Source organism: Salmo salar, chromosome 15 (assembly GCF_965601325.2).
Source record: "Salmo salar chromosome 15, fSalSal1, whole genome shotgun sequence".
In the NCBI taxonomy this organism is placed as follows: Eukaryota; Metazoa; Chordata; class Actinopteri; order Salmoniformes; family Salmonidae; genus Salmo; species Salmo salar.
In genome coordinates, this window is record NC_138305.1 from 90,310,001 (window position 1) to 90,330,000 (window position 20,000).

At 45.3% G+C, this 20,000-nt stretch overlaps 1 protein-coding gene across 3 annotated transcripts in view; it reads left to right on the plus strand.

Moving 5' to 3' along the window:
• LOC106572392 (calmodulin-binding transcription activator 1) overlaps nt 1–20,000 on the plus strand; it is a 607,623-nt gene that overhangs the window by 457,665 nt on the left and 129,958 nt on the right. For all 3 annotated transcript variants that reach the window (XM_014146509.3, XM_014146505.3, XM_014146510.3), the window contains one exon: nt 13,644–13,715. In XM_014146509.3, coding sequence (XP_014001984.3) covers nt 13,644–13,715 — 72 coding nt within the window. The remainder of the gene's footprint in view (nt 1–13,643; nt 13,716–20,000) is intronic.

The window sequence follows — 20,000 nt, forward strand, 5'->3', positions numbered from 1 at the left end:
CCACTCATCACCCCGAGAACACCATCCCCACAGTAAAGCATGGTGGTGGCAGCATCATGCTGTGGGGATGTTATTACATCGGCAGGGACTGGGAAACTGGTCAGAATTGAAGGAATGATGGATGGCGCTAAATACAGGGAAATTCTTGAGGGAAACCTGTTTCAGTCTTTTAGAGATTTGAGACTGGGACGGAGTTTCATCTTCCAGCAGGACAATGACCGTAAGCATACTGCTAAAGCAACACTTGAGTGGTTTAAGGGGAAACATGTCTTGGAATGGCCTAGTCAAAGCCCAGACCTCAATCCAATTGAGAATCTGTGGTATGACTTAAAGATTGCTGTACACCAGCGGAACCCATCCAACTTGAAGGAGCTGGAGCAAATTTGCCTTGAAGAATGGGCAAGAATTCCAGTGGCTAGATGTGCCAAGCTTATAGAGACATACCCAAAGAGAATTGCAGCTGTAATTGCTGCAAAAAAGTGGCTTGACATTGTATTTACTTTGGGGGGGGGGGTCAAGATTTCATTTTTTTAAAACTTATTTCTTGTTTGTTTCACCCCAAAAAATATTTTGCATCTTCAAGTGGTAGGCATGTTGTGTAAATAAAATGATGCAAACCCCCCAAAAATCAATTTTAATTCCAGGTTGTAAGGCAGCAAAATAGGAAAAATGCCAAGGGGGTGAATACTTTCGCAAGCCACTGTACAGAGTACAGATCTGGTACTGGAGTACCAGTACCAGATCAATGTGCAGAAGTACGAGGTATCTGAGGTAGATATGTACAGGCACTATAAAGTGAATAGGCATCAAGATAGATAATAATAATAAGACTAAAAAAGAACTGAGTAGCAGCGTATGATGAGTGTAAAATTGTGTGTGGCACAGTTGGCTGTTGGCACCTTAATTGGGGAGGACGGGCTCATAGTAATGGCTGGAAAGAAATAAATAGAATGGTATCAAATGGATCAAACACATGGTTTCCATGTGATTGATAGCATTCCGTTCACTCCATTCCAGCCAGTATTATGAGCCCGTCCTCCACTCAGCAGCCTCCTGTGGTGTGTATGTATCAGGGAGACTCCTCAAATGAGGAAAGGGAGAACCATCCTCCTTAACGAATTCAACTAAATCTTTAAATATTGAAACATTATATTCACGTCACCAAATAATTGATTAAAACACAATGTTTTGCGATTAAGGTCTACAGTAGCCTCAACAGCACTCTGTAGGGTAGCACCATGCTGTAGCCGGAGGACAGCTAGTTTCTGTCCTCCTCTCGGTACATTGACTTCAATACAAAATCTGGGAGGCTCATGGTTCTCACCCTCTTCCACAGACTTACACAGTAATGATGACAACTTCCGGAGGATGTCCTCCAGCCTATCAGAGCTCTTTCAGCATGAACTGACATGTTGTCCACCAAATCAAAGGATCACATAATTAATCTAGTACTGAAAGCATATGCTACACCTAGCTAGCACTACAGTGCATAAAATGTAGTGAGTAGTTGACTCAAAGAGAAAGGCAATAGTTGAACAGTTTTGAACAAACTCATTTCTTCAAAAATGAAGAAGCAAGAGAAAGAGAGACAGAGATATTTTGTTGTATTTTTTTTACTTTCACTTAGCTAGCGAATGCAGCTAGCTAGTTTAGCCCACTCAAAGACCCGGCTCAAACAGAGAGGGATGCTATGTTAGCTAGCTGGCTATGGCTATCCAACACTGGAACTCTTCCAAGTCAAGTTGCTTTTGGTGTTTATAACTGTATTGCCACTGGGGCATGCCGGTGTAACTGCTAAACTGCTTGCTGACAGAACACTGTACTGCATGATTGTAGTGGATTTACTAACGCCTTAGTTCTAGTAGCTATGTTGACTCTGATGTTAGCTAATATGGTGAAAATGATGTAGGCTGTGTGTAGCGGTTAGCGGTTATGATATGAAGGTTTGTCTTGGAAAGGTTTTTTTGCCTGGTCACAGAGAGCTGTTGTGTTCTGCACTGAAGTCCACAAGCGAAGGGAAAAGGTGAGAGGATGAGAGCGTGTAGATGCGAGTAGGAATTATACAACGAGCAAAGTGATCTTGCTGTTTGTATGTGGCTGCTATGAAAGCGAACTGTATTTGCGTGTGATCAGGGATGTATTCAAAAAAATGTCTTAAACGGAAGCAAATGGAACAAAATGGGCATAGCTGAATTTGTCCAATAAAAACTCTTGTTTGCAGCAGTTGGACTAATGATTACACCCTATATCATTAGATGCAGGCAAGAGTGTGATTACAAATTTGTCTCTCGACCTGTCATAAACTTTAATTCATAGGCTAGGTTGTAGCAACCTCATGATGGGTATAGGGAACATTTCAGTATGTAGTAACCTAAACCTATCAATGTTACACTGAACTGGGTGAATGAAATATGAATGACAGTCATCCAATATGCTGTAATAGAAATAAGACCATGCTCATTAAAAAAAATATTGTCCTCCCTCATCTTAAACGGCACTGACCATCACTGTATGTGTGTGTGCGTGTGTGTTAGTGATGGGGGGATAAAATGATACAGTTACATATCGGGATATATTTTTTGACTATATATTGATCGTATCGTTTTGACAGTATCACAATTTTGTACTAGTTTGCTGCTGTACCTGCACTAAAACGCCAGTATTTTTTCTAAAATAGCTTGTTCTCTACCTTATTTTTAAATAGGGAGCCAATTTGTTTTCAGCACTTTTGACTGATCAAAACTCATTCTAATGGCTGTCTCTTGTCCCTCTGCAGTCGACATATGTATGTAGTTCTGTCCTTCAGCTGTTGATGTCATTAATGTTCTGTCTCATGTCGTGTTTCATGTTTTGTGTGGACCCCAGGAAGAGTAGCTGCTGCTTTTGCAACAACTAATGGGGATCCTAATAAAATACCAATTAAATATGGTTAGCAATATATTTGTTAAACTATCTAAATAAAGAAAGTCGCACACTCCATGTATAATCTCCCAGCAATTTAATGGGTATTTATCAACGTTTCAGCATCACTGTGCCTTCCTCAGGGTAATGTCATGAACACTTGAACCAGGTTATGTAGACACAGTGCAATTAGTGTAACCAATGACAGTAGTGAGGGGTGTGTCATAATGATTAAGTTAATTAAAATGAATTAGTGAAACTGTTAAAAAATAGTATATGGCATATTAAATATATTACGCTATTGTTATCATATAGAAACATAATGGAATATTGTACATCATATTAGCATCAACATACATTATTGTTTCATTTAATTTCACATAATAATTCATATTTGTTACATGTAATCTTTTGGTTCAACCTTAATGTATAATGAATATCATCAAACAGGGGAAACATATTAGGTGTACGAGAGTCGCACACTCCATGTATAAATTCCCAAATTGATGCTGCAATGATGGAAATATCTCAAAAACCAAGAGAGGATTTACTAAAATCTCAACAAGAAGAAAAGCAAAGCAACTGTCTTTTGCACTAAGTACACCAAGGGTTCGGAGAAAATTAAAGCAATCCTGAAAAAGCACTGGCATATTCTGCAATCAGACAAAAAAAATCGCACACCTCTTCTAGAAACCCCCACTGGTGGTCTATAAGCGTGGTCACAATTTTGGAGATAGTTTGGTGAGATCTGACATGCCCCCTGAGCCCACTCAGACACTCTTGACACCTATCCCAAATGGGAACTACAAATGTGGCTCATGCGCACAGTGCAATAACACTATAAAAACGTCTTTCTTCAGACACCCACATAGAGGTCGAAAGATCCCTGTTAGGGGTATCATCTCATGCAAGACCAAGGGAGTAATCTATCTCATCACCTGTTCATGTGGAAAAGCCTATGTAGGACAAACGAAAAGACAATTAAAACAACGCATAGCTGAACACCGCAGCTCAATCAGGAGTAAGAACATTGACTCTCCAGTAGCAGCTCACTTTGTTGAAGCTAACCATCCCATCTCCTCCCTCAAATACACAGGCACTGAGCATGTTGCTCTACCAAGGAGAGGAGGTAACATGGAGATCCTACTACTACAAAGGGAGGCTTACTGGAGATCCTCTCTAAAAACATTGACCCCTAGTGGTCGGAATAGTGACTTTGATCGCAGGGTCTTCTTATGAACACATTTTCCTTTATGAACAAGTCTTATAAATTGAAAAACATTTTTTCCAGCTTATTAGCGTACACCTAATATCTTCCCTCTGTTGATGATGTTCATTATATATTAAGGTTGAACCAAAAGATTACATGTCACAAATATGAATTATTATGTGAAATTAAATGAAACAATAATGTATGTTGATGCTAATATGATGTACAATATTCCATTATGTTTCTATATGATAACAATAGCGTAATATATTTAATATGATGTACAATATTCCATTATGTTTCTATATGATAATAGCGTAATATATTTAATATGATGTACAATATTCCATTATGTTTCTATATGATAACAATAGCGTAATATATTTAATATGATGTACAATATTCCATTATGTTTCTATATGATAACAATAGCGTAATATATTTAATATGATGTACAATATTCCATTATGTTTCTATATGATAACAATAGCGTAATATATTTAATATGATGTACAATATTCCATTATGTGTCACGTCCTGACCAGCAGATGGAGCTAGTGTTTTAGTTTTGGGGTCAGGACGTGGCATGTTTGTATTGGTTAAATGTTGGGTGGATGATTGGGACTTCCAATTGAAGGCAGGTGTGTATAGTTGCCTTTGATTGGAAGTCCTATATAGGTGTGTGTGTTTTTCTTTGAGGTTGTGGGTGGTTGTTTTTTGCACTGCGTTTCTAGCCTGCAGAACTGTAGCTGTTGTTACTTTGTTTGAATTGTTAAGTGGATGCTTTACTCCTTTATTTTAATTAAAGATGAGTATTCACGTACCTGCTGCGCCTTGGTCCATTTCTACAGAAGACAACCGTTACAGAACCACCCACCAAAGGACCAAGCAGCAGAAGAGGAGGAAGCCACAGGAGAGAAAAAGGGAACAATGGACATGGGAGGACGTCCTGGACGGCAAGGGAGCCTACACCTGGGAAGAGATCCTGGCCGGAAGGGATCGCCTCCCATGGGAACAGGTGGAGGCACTCAGGAGAGTGGAGGCAGCTGGACAGAGGAACCATCGGGAACGTTACGCTGGAACACGGTTGGCTAGGAAACCCGAGAGGCAGCCCCAAGATTTTTTTGGGGGGGGGGCACACGGGTAGTTTGGCCAGGCCAGGGAAGAGCCGTAAGCCAGCTACCCGTGACTACAGGGAGGTGCGTACGAGGTGGAGGGCGCCATGTTACGCTGAGGTGCGCACCATCTCGCCTATACGGACGCACAGCCCAGTTCGCCCAGTACCAGCGCCCCGCAGGTGCCAGGGCAAGGGGAGCATCGAGCCGGAAGGGGTGATGCCAACCCTGCACTCAAGACTGCCAGTGCGCCCTTTCGGTCTGGTGTTTCCCGCCAGACGCACTAGCATGGAGGTGCGTGTCTCCAGGCTGGCACGTCCTATACCAGCCCCACGCATCAGGAGTCTAGTGTGTCAACCCAGCCTCGCCAGTCAACAGTCACCAGAGCTGCCCGCCAGTCAACAGTCGTCAGTGCTGCCCGCCAGTCAACCATCACCAGAGCTGCCCGCCAGTCAACAGTCGTCAGAGCTGCCCGCCAGTCAACAGTCGTCAGAGCTGCCCGCCAGTCAACAGTCGTCAGAGCTGCCCGCCAGTCAACAGTCGTCAGAGCTGCCCGCCAGTCAACAGTCGTCAGAGCTGCCCGCCAGTCAACAGTCGCCAGAGAGGTCAGACTGCCCTGAACTGCCGGAGTGGCCAGACTGCCCTGAACTGCCGGAGTGGCCAGACTGCCCTGAACTGCCGGAGTGGCCAGACTGCCCTGAACTGCCGGAGTGGCCAGACTGCCCTGAACTGCCAGAGTGGCCAGACTGCCCTGAACTGCCAGAGTGGCCAGACTGCCCTGAACTGCCAGAGTGGCCAGACTGCCCTGAACTGCCAGGGTGGCCAGACTGCCCTGAACTGCCAGGGTGGCCAGACTGCCCTGAACTGCCAGGGTGGCCAGACTGCCCTGAACTGCCAGGGTGGCCAGACTGCCCTGAACTGCCAGGGTGGCCAGACTGCCCTGAACTGCCAGGGTGGCCAGACTGCCCTGAACTGCCAGGGTGGCCAGACTGCCCGGTTCTGCCAGAGTGGCCAGACTGCCCGGATCTGCCAGGGTGCCCTGCCTGTCAGGATCGGCCAGAGTGGCCCTCCTGCTCTCCGGCCCAGCCCGAGGGGCCCTCCTGCTCTCCGGCCCAGCCCGAGGGGCCCTCCTGCTCTCCGGCCCAGCCCGAGGGGCCCTCCTGCTCTCCGGCCCAGGCCGAGGGGCCCTCCTGCTCTCCGGCCCAGCCCGAGTGGTCCTCCTGCCCTCCGGCCCAGCCCGAGTGGCCCTCCTGCCCTCCGGCCCAGCCCGAGTGGCCCTCCTGCCCTCCGGCCCAGCCCGAGTGGCCCTCCTGCCCTCCGGTCCAGCCCGAGTGGCCCTCCTGTCCCCCGGCCCAGCCCGAGTGGCCCTCCTGTCCCCCGGCCCAGCCCGAGTGGCCCTCCTGTCCCCCGGCCCAGCCCGAGGGGCCCTCCTGTCCCCCGGTCCAGCCCGAGGGGTCCTCCTGTCCTCCGGCCCAGCACGAGTGGTCCGTCTGCCAGGGTCAGCCCAAGTGGCCCATCTGCCCGGCGCAGTTAGCAGCGCCACCGAAGTGGGCTACGCCGACGGTGGAGCAAGGTCCACGCCCTGCACCTGAGCCACCTCCAGGATAGGTGGGTTGGGGAGGGAGGGTGTAGCACAGTGCCGTTGGTGACGGCAGCCACCCTCCCTTCCCTCCCTTATTGTTTTAGGGTTATTGTTTATGGGTTTTGTGTTGTTTTTTTTTTGTTGGTAGGTGCATTCCGGGGTCTGCACCTTGAGGGGGGGGTACTGTCATGTCCTGACCAGCAGATGGAGCTAGTGTTTTAGTTTTGGGGTCAGGACGTGGCATGTTTGTATTGGTTAAATGTTGGGTGGATGATTGGGACTTCCAATTGAAGGCAGGTGTGTTGAGTTGCCTTTGATTGGAAGTCCTATATAGGTGTGTGTGTTTTTCTTTGGGGTTGTGGGTGGTTGTTTTTTGCACTGCGTTTCTAGCCTGCAGAACTGTAGCTGTTGTTACTTTGTTTGAATTGTTAAGTGGATGCTTTACTCCTTTATTTTAATTAAAGATGAGTATTCACGTACCTGCTGCGCCTTGGTCCATTTCTACAGAAGACAACCGTTACATTATGTTTCTATATGATAACAATAGCGTAATATATTTAATATGCCATATACTATTTTTTAACAGTTTCACTCATTCATTTGAATTAACTTAATCATTATGACACACCCCTCACTACTGTCATTGGTTACACTAATTGCACTGTGTCTACATAACCTGGTTCAAGTGTTCATGACATTACCCTGAGGAAGGCACAGTGATGCTGAAATGTTGGTAAATACCCATTAAATTGCTGGGAGATTATACATGGAGTGTCTGACTTGCTTTATTTTGATAGTTTATAGTTTATTCGGCATTAGTCAGCACCTCCACACAAACTACTATTCTGGGTGTGTGCCAGCTCATGTTTTGTAATCTAGCAATATATTTGGAACATCGAATCAGAATAAAATCACAGTATCAAATCTCAATACATATAGAATCTTGAGAATCGTGGGAATCGCAATACTTATCGTATCGACACTTACAGTTGAAGTCAGAAGTTTACATACATTTAGGTTGGAGTCGTTTTTCAACCAATCCACACATTTCTTGTTAACAAACTATAGTTTTGGCAAGTCGGTTAGGACATCTACTTTGTGCATGACACAAGTCATTTTTCCAACAATTGTTTACAGACAGATTATTTCACTTATAATTCACTGTATCACAATTCCGTGGGTCAGAGGTTTACATACACTAATTGACATCATTTGAGTCAATTGGAGGTGTACCTGTGGATGTATTTCAAGGACCTCTACAAGTCCACAAGTTCATCCTCGGGAGCAATTTACAAACGCCTGAAGGTACCACGTTCATCTGTACAAAAAATAGTACGCAAGTATAAACACCATGGGACCACGGAGCCGTCATACCGCTCAGGAAGGAGATGCGTTCTGTCTCCTAGAAATGAACGTACTTTGGTGCGAAAAGTTCAAATCAATACCAGAACAACATCAAAGGACCTTGTGAAGATGCTGGAGGAAACAGGTACAGAAGTATCTATATCCACAGTAAAACTCGTCCTATATCAACATAACTTGAAAGGCCGCTCAGCAAGGAAGAAGCCACTGCTCTAAAACCGCCATAAAAAAGCCAGACTGCGGTGTGCAACTGCACATGGGGACAAAGATCATACTTTTTGTAGAAGTGCCCTATGGTCTGATGAAACAAAAATAGAACTGTTTGGCCATAATGACCATTGTTATGTTTGGAGGAAAAAGGGGGAGGCTTGCAAGCTGAAGAACACCATCCCAACTGTGAAGCACGGTGGTGGCAGCATCATGTTGTGGGGGTGCTTTGCTGTAGGAGGGACTGTGCACTTCACAAAATAGATGGCATCATGAGGTAGGAAAATTATGTCGATATATTGAAGCAACATCTCAAGACATCAGTCAGGAAGTTAAAGCTTGGTCGCAAATGGGTCTTCCAAATGGACAATGACCCCAAGCATACTTCCAAAGTTGTGGCAAAATGGCTTAAGGACAACAAAGTCAAGGTATTGGAGTGGCCATCACAAAGCCCTGACCTCAATCCTATAGAAAATTTGTGGGCAGAATTGAAAAGCGTGTGCGAGCAAGGAGGCCTACAAACCTGACTCAGTTACACCAGCTCTGTCAGGAGGAATGGGCCAAAATTCACCCAACTTATTGTGGGAAGCTTGTGGAAGGCCACCCAAAACGTTTGACCCAAGTTAAACAATTTAAAGGCAATGCTACCAAATACTAATTGAGTGTATGTAAACTTCTGACCCACTGGGAATGTGATGAAAGAAATTAAAGCTGAAATAAATCATTCTCTTTTCTATTATTCTGACATTTCACATTCTTAAAATAAAGTGGTGAATCTAACTGACCTAATGCAGGGAATTTTTACTAGGATTAAATGTCAGGAATGGTGAAAAACTGAGTTTAAATGTATTTGGCTAAGGTGTATGTAAACTTCTGACTTCAACTGTAAGTATGGTAAGATCCCTGGCTATTCCTAGCCCTTGTGTGTATGCGTGTTTGTGTTGTTTGTGTGTGTATGTAGTGTATGTGAATGTGTGGGTTTTGTGTGAGAGTGTCAGTGTAGTGTGTGTGAGTGAGTGAGTGTGTATACAGTGTGTATATAGTCTTGTGAGATATGGGCCCTGGCCAAAAGCAGTAGGAACAGGGTGGGATGCACTCTGTCTGGTTGTCTGAGGCCCATTGTTCCTCATTGGAGCAGTTGACCGTTCTAGTTGGACACTTTTGACTGACACCTCCAAATGAATTTTCTGCATCAATGTTTGACTTTGGAAGACATCCGTGGCAGTAACTCTTGCTGTGTCCTGATGACAATGACACGGGGTGAATACATTATGTGCTTGTAAATGATTTTATACAGTGGCGTGTTGTATGCTGTTCTATTGTAACTCTGTCGCACCTTCAATACAAAGCAGCAATCATCTCAGTCTGTGTGCGTGTCTGAGAAAGTGAGTGTGTCAGGAGAGAGAAACTTCACACACTGTGAAACATAGGAGTTTTTATGAGTGTGTGTGTGATGAGTGTGTGTGTGTGTGTGCATGCGTGCGTGTGTGTAATTACGGTTTAATTGCTGGCCCAGTAATGTACTGTCATCTGTCACAGCCCAAAGACAGCAAATAATGGTTCTGCTGCTGTCACTTTGTCACCAAGCCGCTCAGCCTGGAGAGAGACGACAGGAGAAATACTAGTAAATTATATGCGACTTGGATTACTGAGAAACACTTGGAGAGTGCTGAGCTCAGTGTATATCGGCATTATTGTGCATTATCTTGGTCTGATTTGTGTGTGTGCCTTTTGTGAGTTATTGTGATTGTGTGTTTATGTATGCGTACATATATGTGTGCATTTTTTGTGTGAATGTGCGAGTATATGTGTATGAGACCAGGATCAGTGGCAACAGGAGCAACAGTAGTGTTGTACTTTAAACCGCCTGCCTGTTTGAGTATGGCACTTGTCTTAGTGTGGTTCAGTCTGTAGCGGAGTAAACAGCCTCTGTCTGTCTGTCCGGCCGTCTGTCCACCCGTGTCTCTCTCTCTGTGTGTGTGTGTGTGTGTGTGTGTGTGTGTGTGTGTGTGTGTGTGTGTGTGTGTGTGTGTGTGTGTGTGTGTGTGTGTGTGTGTGTGTGTGTGTGTGTGTGTGTGTGTGTGTGTGTGTGTGTGTGTGTGTGTGTGTGTGTATTTGTATTTGTATTTATTAAGGATCCTGTGGTCCAGCAACATTAAGGCGGTTATATACAATTAGGCCACTACTCTACTACCACATATCTACAATACAAAATCCATGTGTACGTGTGTGTCTGTGTCTGTGTGTGTCTCTTCACAGTCTCTGCTGTTCCATAAGGTGTATTTTTATCTGTTTTTAAAATCTGATTCTACTGCTTGCATCAGTAACCTGACGTGCAGTTCCATGCCGTCATGGCTCTATGTAGTACTGTGCACCTCCCATAGTCTGTTCTGGATTGTGAAGAGACCTCTGGAAGTCTTGTGGGGTATGCATGGATGTCTGAGCTGTGTGCAAGTAGTTTAAACAGACACCTCGGTGCATTTAGCAAGTCAACACTTCTTACAAAAACAAGCAGTGATGAAATCAATCTCTCCTCCACTTTGAGCCATGAGAGATTAGATCTGGTAAAAGATAATACAAAGAAAAAACAACTGCTCGTTTGTATTTTGTTTGTACCATCATCTTTGAGATGCAAGAGAAAGTCCATAATGTATTATTCCAGCCCAGGTGCAATTTATATTTTGGCCACTAGATGGTAGCAGTGTGTGTGTGTGTGCAAAGTTTTAGACTGATCCAATGAACCATAGCATTTCTGTTCAAAATGCTGTGTCAGGACTGCCCAAATGTGCCTAATCAAATCAAGTCAAAGTTTATTTGTCCCGTGCGCTGAATACAGTGAAATGCTTACTTACAGGCTCTAACCAATAGTGCAAAAAAGGTATTAGATGAACAATACGTAGGTAAAGAAATAAAACAACAGTAAAAAGACAGGCTATATACAGTAGCGAGGCTACATACAGACACCGGTTAGTCAGGCTGATTGAGGTAGTATGTACATGTAGATATGGTTAAAGTGACTATGCATATATGATGAACAGAGAGTAGCAGTAGCATAAAAGAGGGGTTGGCGGGTGGTGGGTGGCGGGACACAATGCAGATAGCCCGGTTAGCCAATGTGCGGGGGCACTGGTTGGTCGGCCCAATTGAGGTAGTATGTACGTGAATGTATAGTTAAAGTGACTAACCGGTCTGTCATTGGTTTATTAATAACTTTTCATGTTCAAAATTGTGCACTCTCCTCAAACAATAGCATGGTATTCTTTCACTGTAATAGCTACTGTAAATTGGACAGTGCAGTTAGATTAACAAGAATTTAAGCTTTCTGCCAATATCAGATATGTCTATTTTTTTTTTTTTTTTAAACCTTTATTTAACCAGGAAAGGCTCATTGAGATTTAAAATCTCTTTTTCAAGAGCGTCCTGGCCAAGATAGGCAGCGCCAAGTCATTACAAAAATTAGACAAACAACATGAAAAACTACAAGTAATCTAGTAAAAACCATAAAATTAACAAAGAATATAACAAAATCAAAAACAGCAAATTAAAAACATTGACAGGTCAGGGAATCAGTCTCAAGATCATTCATCAGTGATTTAAAAATACCAATCGGGACAAGTTCTTCCAGTTTAAAAGTATTTTGTAAGGCATTCCAAGACGATGGCGCAGAGTACATAAAAGCCCTTTTACCAAATTCAGTTCGGACATTTGGAACAGTTAGCAAGATAAAGTCCCTCGAACGAAGAGAGTACCCACCACATTTCTGAACAATAAAAATGCCCAAATAAAAAGGTAGTAAACCCAAAATGGCTTTGTAAATAAAAGTATACCAGTGACTGAGCCTACGAGTGACTAGAGAAGGCCAGCCAACCCTGGTATACAAAGTGCAGTGGTGCGTAAGGGTTTTGCAATTTAAAATAAATCCCAAAGTGCCAAAGTGTCTATGTCCTGGGAAATGTTCTAGTTACTTACAACCTCATGTTAATTGCATTAGCCTACATTAGCTCAACCATCCCGTGGACGGGACACCGATCCCAAAGAAGTTTTAAGAAAGCAGAGCAGCGCTTTATTATAGACAGACTTCTCCCCATCTTAGCTACTGTTGTATCAATATGTTTTGACCATGACAGTTTACAATCTAGGGTTACTCCAAGCAGTTTAGTCTCCTCAACTTGCTCAATTTCCACATTATTTACTACAAGATTTAGTTGAGGTTTAGGGTTTAGTGAAGGATTTGTCCCAAATAAAATGGTTTTAGTTTTTTAAATATTTCGGACTAACTTATTCCTTGCCAGCCATTCTGAAACTAACTGCAGCTCTTTGTTAAATGTTGCAGTGATTTCAGTCGCTGTAGTAAATTACGTGTATAGTGTAGCCATCTGCATACATAGACATGCTGGGTTTACTCAAGGCCAGTGGCATGTCATTAGTAAAGATTGAAAAAAGTTAAGGGCCTAGACAGCTGTGTGTGTGTCTATGTGTGTGTGCTCGCCTATTTGTGTTTGTTTATGTGAGTGTATCTATGTGTCTGTGTCTGTAGTCATTATTGTGTGTGTTTATGCATATGTTGAGATGTGCCATTCCCGGTCTCTAATTTATTCCCCTCCCCCCACACACACGCCACACACAGTCAGACTCCACTAACTACACACAGTCAAACTCCACTAACTACACACAGTCAAACTCCACTAACTACACACAGTCAAACTCCACTAACTACACACAGTCAAACTCCACTAACTACACACAGTCAAACTCTACTAACTACACACAGTCAAACTCCACTAACTACACACAGTCAAACTCCACTAACTACACACAGTCAAACTCCACTAACTACACACAGTCAAACTCCACTAACTACACACAGTCAAACTCCACTAACTACACACAATCAAACTCCACTAACTACACACAGTAAAACTCCATTAACTACACACAGTCAAACTCCATTAACTACACACAGTAAAACTCCACTTAGAGAAAGAGGGAGAAAGAGAGAGAGAGAAAGAGAAAGAGAGAGAGAAAGAAGTAGAGAGAGACAGAGACAGAGAGGAAGATAGACAGTATCAGTGTTCATAGCAACTTGTCTTAGTTCACCACTACCTTTGTTCTCAAGACAATGACCTGATCTGCCTGTTCCCAGGAGTCCCTGTCCCTGAAGGGGTTCGAGGTCAGGGATAAGGGGTTCAGTGGGGGTGTAGGTCAGTCTATTGTGTTGTGTTACTATACTATAACAGCTGTTCTGTCTCTGTTTCTCCCTTTGCAGTGTCTGTATGGCTGTTACGTCCACTCCTCCATCATCCCCACGTTCCACCGCAGGTGCTACTGGCTGCTCCAGGTAAGAGGCTCCCTCCCCTCTCCACACACATGTACACGTAACAGCCTTCCTCCCCCCTCTACACTTACACATGTCAACTCCCCAACTTTTCTCCCACTGCCTGAATGGGTAGGAAGAGGTCCTTCTCTTTTTATTGGCATCATTTCTTCCTTCCTGACACACAGCAGATAGACAGACACCACACTATCTTCCGTCTTTCTCTCTCCCTCTTTCTCTTCCCTCTTTCTCTGTCCCTCTTTCTTTCTCCCTCTTTCTCTCTCCCTCTTTTTGTCTGTGGCTCCCTTTTCTTTGCTTATCTACCCCATTCACTCTTTTTTCTGTTGGAAACATCCACCAACTGTCCACTGTCCAACAGAAGCAGAGTATTTGCTAAAATAAGTGTGCCACGTCCTACATACACACACTCACGCATACGTCCTCTCTGATGGCTTGAAGGCTGTAAAGCTGCACTAGTGGAGGCCATAGGACAGTGGTTACACAGCCTCCCAAAGCCCACTGCCTTACAGTGGTTGTAAATAGGCCTTTGGTCACCACCTTATCCCTCTATTTCAGCACTGTGGCATCCATTCTGGTTTTGTAGCTTTTCTTTACAGCCTCTCTGACAGAGGATGGGGCGCAGGTGGAGGATGGAGGGATGAGGGATGAGGGATGGAGGGATGGAGGGATGGGGCAGGAGGTATGGAGATGCTCTCTAGTTGTATTTGACACCTGTTAGGGGAAAGTCTTTGTTATCTTTGGTTATTTTTCTGAAGTCATTACGTCGTCCCCCTCCAGGCCTTTCAGCCTGCCTGCCTCTCAGCCTGCCTGCTAGAGACAGATCAAAGCTAGCCCTAACACCACACACTGCAGCCTGGCTCCGGGAAACACGCACACACACACACACACACACACACACACACACAGAAACAGGCATACACACACACACACGGATGGGGGGGGGGGGGGTCACACTACGTAAGCTCTCTCGCTTTCAGAAAGCACAGCATTTTCATCACCTCTGTCTCACACGTGTCAAAGATGGAGAGGCTCACTCAGCCACTCTCTTTCTGCAGCTCATCAGCTTATGAAACCTGGGTGTGTGGGTACACCAGCCTGACCTGCTTCCCTCACCTCATCCAGGGCTCTCCTCTCCCTCCTCATCTCTCCGCTGAGCTCAGCTATGGATGACTCAAACTCAGACCCTGCTGGACAGCTAACAGAAAGCCTGCATCCCAATGGCACCCTATTCCATTTATAGTGACCAGACTTTTGACCAGAGCGCCCATTTGCAACATAGCCAAGTACTCTCTCACTGAGCTTTAACAGCCTACATTAGGTTGTTAATGTTGTGCTCAACATTGACTCCAAAAACTTCAAAATAATATTTTTGTCCTCTGCTTTGAGTTAGAACTTAAAGGTGATTCAGATTGAGATCTCCGTGCCTGATACTGTAGCTATTAGAGAACTGAAATCTGTTGTTAGGAAATACAATGATGACAACACTGGAGGTAAAACCTACCCATCTCTCCCACTGTCCCCTCTTTCCTATCTCTCAAATTACTCACTATTCTTGTCTCTCTAGGCCTCTTGCAATGCTCATAGGGCCTGATTTAGACTTAGGAAATGTATGCCTTTCCTATGCACGCCTTTCCTACGCACGCCCTTCCTACGCACTTCTCAGTAGTTGGTATTCAGACTTACCTCATGCAGGTGTGTGACGGGCTTTACAGGCGTGGTTCCCTTGCGCGCGCTGAATAGATTTTATTCAACCACTGAAAACCCTCCCACTTGCTGGCCACTAGAATTTCTCATTGAGTTTTCATTCAATAGCATTTTCAGTACATTTATCTAAAGCCATCCCTTTAAATTTGGCGTACCTTTAATTAGAATTTTCTCGACAGACTCACTAATAAATACGGAGAGAGTGGTTATTAGGGACTCCTTTTCAGCACCAACTGGTAGATTTATGAATAATTATAAGAAACAGGTTTGGAGAGCCTTTACGCACAAAATATATTGGTGAACAAAAAAATACAGTGGTTTGGTTGATTCTGAAAGTTGCCATATTCAATTGTTCATACCATGAAATATTGGAAGTTGAGAAAAGTGTACAAGGGTTGAACAGTAGTCCTATAAATGTACCCTAATAATTGTCACTAATCATGGAACTGTGATGACAACGGTCCAACCGTCGTGAACCATGCGCCAGGCACCAGGTTTAACTGCTATTTACAGAATGGACTGTGTTCCATAATGATTCAATAGGCTACATGTTTCAAATTATAGCGCAACTTGTAATACATTAGCCTACTGTTGGTATAGCAGATGGTGGCTACCGACAGTAGCATGGTGCTTGCAACGCCAGGGTTGTGGGTTTGATTCCCATGGGGGGACCAGAATGGAAAAAGTAAGAAAATGTATGCACTCACTACTGTAATTCGCTCTGAAAAAGAATGGCTGCTAAATGACCCCAAAATTATAATAAAAAAAAAAATATATATATATATTGGGTCTGTAATCCATGGCTACAGAAGCCTATACTGTAGCGTGGGTTTGTATCCATGGCTACAGAAGCCTATACTGTAGCTTGGGTTTGTATCCATGGCTACAGAAGCCTATACTGTAGCTTGGGTTTGTATCCATGGCTACAGAAGCCTATACTGTAGCTTGGGTTTGTATCCATGGCTACAGAAGCCTATACTGTAGCTTGGGTCTGTAATCCATGGCTACAGAAGCCTATACTGTAGCTTGGGTCTGTAATCCATGGCTACAGAAGCCTATACTGTAGCGTGGGTCTGTAATCCATGGCTACAGAAGCCTATACTGTAGCGTGGGTCTGTAATCCATGGCTACAGAAGCCTATACTGTAGCGTGGGTCTGTAATCCATGGCTACAGAAGCCTATACTGTAGCGTGGGTCTGTAATCCATGGCTACAGAAGCCTATACTGTAGCTTGGGTCTGTAATCCATGGCTACAGAAGCCTATACTGTAGCGTGGGTCTGTAATCCATGGCTACAGAAGCCTATACTGTAGCTTGAGTCTGTAATCCATGGCTACAGAAGCCTATACTGTAGCTTGGGTCTGTAATCCATGGCTACAGAAGCCTATACTGTAGCTTGGGTCTGTAATCCATGCAAGTTATAAGGCTGGCATTTCATAAACTTCACTGTGGAAAAAGTGAAATGTTGACATGCTTCAGTATGCTGCCATATGAATGATTTCACAATTGTTCAAATAAATAGATCTAAAACAATTGTAATTTATATTTACAATCCCCTTATCCACACGGATGACTCATTTACCTAGCTCTTATCAATTGCTCTAATCAATCAGTAAATGACATGGAGAGTGGTGTTATTTCTATCCAATAAATGAACTAGATGTTGTTCCACTAGGAACCGACAGGTTGCTCCACCTTATTCATCATTTCATCGCGCGTAAAGGTGGTGGAATTATGAGGGCATTAAGTGATGGTCAGAATACAGAGTATCTGTAGACTCATCTCCTCCATACCTTCATTGATCTCCATCCCAAACAAATAGCGGGTGAATAGCAGAATACACATAGAGGCCACATAGAGGTCAGAATACACATAGAGGTCACATAGAGGTCAGAATACACATAGAGGTCACATAGAGGTCAGAATACACATAGAGAGAAAAGTGCATAAAAAAGCAATTACGTTTAATTTACATGGGTTGGAATTCCCCCATAGTGGAGTCCTAGGTCAACCCAGGCCAACATAGTCTGACTCACCCTGGCCCTATGTCCCAGACGGACCTAAACTACTCTGTTATATTCTGGTTCATCTCCTTCTGTCCCTTCTTGGCCCTGTGTACCCTCTATGCCCTGTGTTCGCTGTGTCCATATGAGCTGTGCTGTGCAGCAGTCTGTCAACAGGAGAGCAGCACTGAGCTGTGGCTGTGGAGGGACTGGAGACTGGAGAGCTTAGCTCTGTCTGCTCCCCGACGAGGAACTGGAGACTGGAGAGCTTAGCTCCCTCTGCTCCCCGACGAGGGACTGGAGACTGGAGAGCTTAGCTCTCTCTGCTCCCCGACGAGGGACTGGAGACTGGAGAGCTTAGCTCTCTCTGCTCCCCGACGAGGGACTGGAGACTGGAGAGCTTAGCTCCCTCTGCTCCCCGACGAGGGACTGGAGACTGGAGAGCTTAGCTCCCTCTGCTCCCCGACGAGGGACTGGAGACTGGAGAGCTTAGCTCCCTCTGCTCCCCGACGAGGGACTGGAGACTGGAGAGCTTAGCTCCCTCTGCTCCCCGACGAGGGACTGGAGACTGGAGAGCTTAGCTCTCTCTGCTCCCCGACGAGGGACTGGAGACTGGAGAGCTTAGCTCCCTCTGCTCCCCGACGAGGGACTGGAGACTGGAGAGCTTAGCTCTCTCTGCTCCCCGACGAGGGACTGGAGACTGGAGAGCTTAGCTCCCTCTGCTCCCCGACGAGGGACTGGAGACTGGAGAGCTTAGCTCCCTCTGCTCCCCGACGAGGGACTGGAGACTGGAGAGCTTAGCTCCCTCTGCTCCCCGACGAGGGACTGGAGACTGGAGAGCTTAGCTCCCTCTGCTCCCCGACGAGGGACTGGAGACTGGAGAGCTTAGCTCCCTCTGCTCCCCGACGAGGGACTGGAGACTGGAGAGCTTAGCTCCCTCTGCTCCCCGACGAGGGACTGGAGACTGGAGAGCTTAGCTCTCTCTGCTCCCCGACGAGGGACTGGAGACTGGAGAGCTTAGCTCCCTCTGCTCCCTAAGCACCAACAGGGAAAGGTCACCATTGAGTGAAGAATGTAAATCAGCAGCAGCTATCTAGCAGCCAACAGCCACACAGCACCACAGAGACAAAAATAACTCCTGCCATTACTGAGAAGAGAGATGGAAGGAACTGGGGAGGAGGAAGGGAGTGGGGGAGAGGGGGGGGGCGGGTGAGAGAGGGAGAGACAAAGGGAGAAGGTGTCTGAGGGGGATTTGGCCTGTGGGTGTCTGCCTCTTTATCCAGTCTTTATCCAGTCTTTATTGAGTCAAAGCCTTAGTAATGAGTCAGGGAGGAGAGGAGGTGATGAGATTGGAGACCTGGCTGTGAGGGGGGTCCTCTCTCCTGTTCTCTCTTCCTTTTGTTCGCATCACATCTCCTTCTCAATCAGCTCATTCCTGACACCACCTCTCAAAGGTATTAGACCACTTTAAAGAGTCTCGCCCTGCCCTGCAAACGAGACAGACTGAGGAAAAGTACTGCCAAAGTTAAGGACTGCAAACAATGAATTGAAATTGCAGCAGGGCAGAGCAGAACAGCTCAGCCTAAACTGTGCAATCTGTCACTCTGGAAAAAGTTACTGTCGTTCCAATTGACGCAGCACAAAATAGACCTTTGGGGGAATAATGATGTTAAATCAGTGTCATACCTTCACTTCCTCCCTTCTGACCTAGCCGCACACAGGCACACACACACACACACACACACACGCACGCGCGCACACACGCACACGCACACACACGCACGCGCACACGCACACACACACACACACGCACGCGCACACGCACGCACACGCGCACACACGCACACGCACACACACACAGAGTCCTGGTGGCTCTCCTGATTGATTCAATCTCTCCATGTCCCCTTCTCTTGTTTAGTACTAATAGAATGTAATTCCCTGCCTGTGCCTCTCCATCAAAGCAGACAGTAGGGTGGTGTGAGCTGGCCCACGGGCCACGGAGGTGGGTATAATTATGATATTAATACGGAGGGGCTCTGAGGGGAAACTTCATTTGTCCTGCTGCCTGCCTGCCCTGCCTGCCTGCCTGCCTGCCTGCCTGCCTGCCTGCCTGCCTGCCTGCCTGCCTGCCTGCCTGCCTTTCTGCCTGCCTTTCTGCCTGCCTGCCTGCCTGCCTGCCTGCCTGCCTGCCTGCCTGCCTGCCTGCCACAGCATTGGAAAGAGAGAGGTGTCAAAAGTCTGAGCAGGGCTGGAGGAGAGGAGGAGGAGAGGAGAGAGGGATGTAGGATCAGGAAATTAAATGAATGGTGAGGTAGGAGAGGACACAGATTTATCATGTTTCTGCACAGCGCTCTCTCCCATCTCTCTCTCTCTATCTCTCTATTTCTTTCTCTCTCTTTCTCTTTCTTTCTTTCTTTCTTCTTTCTTTCTCACTCTCTCTCTTTCTCTCTATTTCTCTTTCTCTCTCTCTTTCTCTCAGAGGCTCTTTCTCTAAGTGGAGTTTGACTGTGTGTAGTTAATGGAGTTTGACTGTGTGTAGTTAGTGGAGTTTGAATGTGTGTATTTAGTGGAGTTTGACTGTG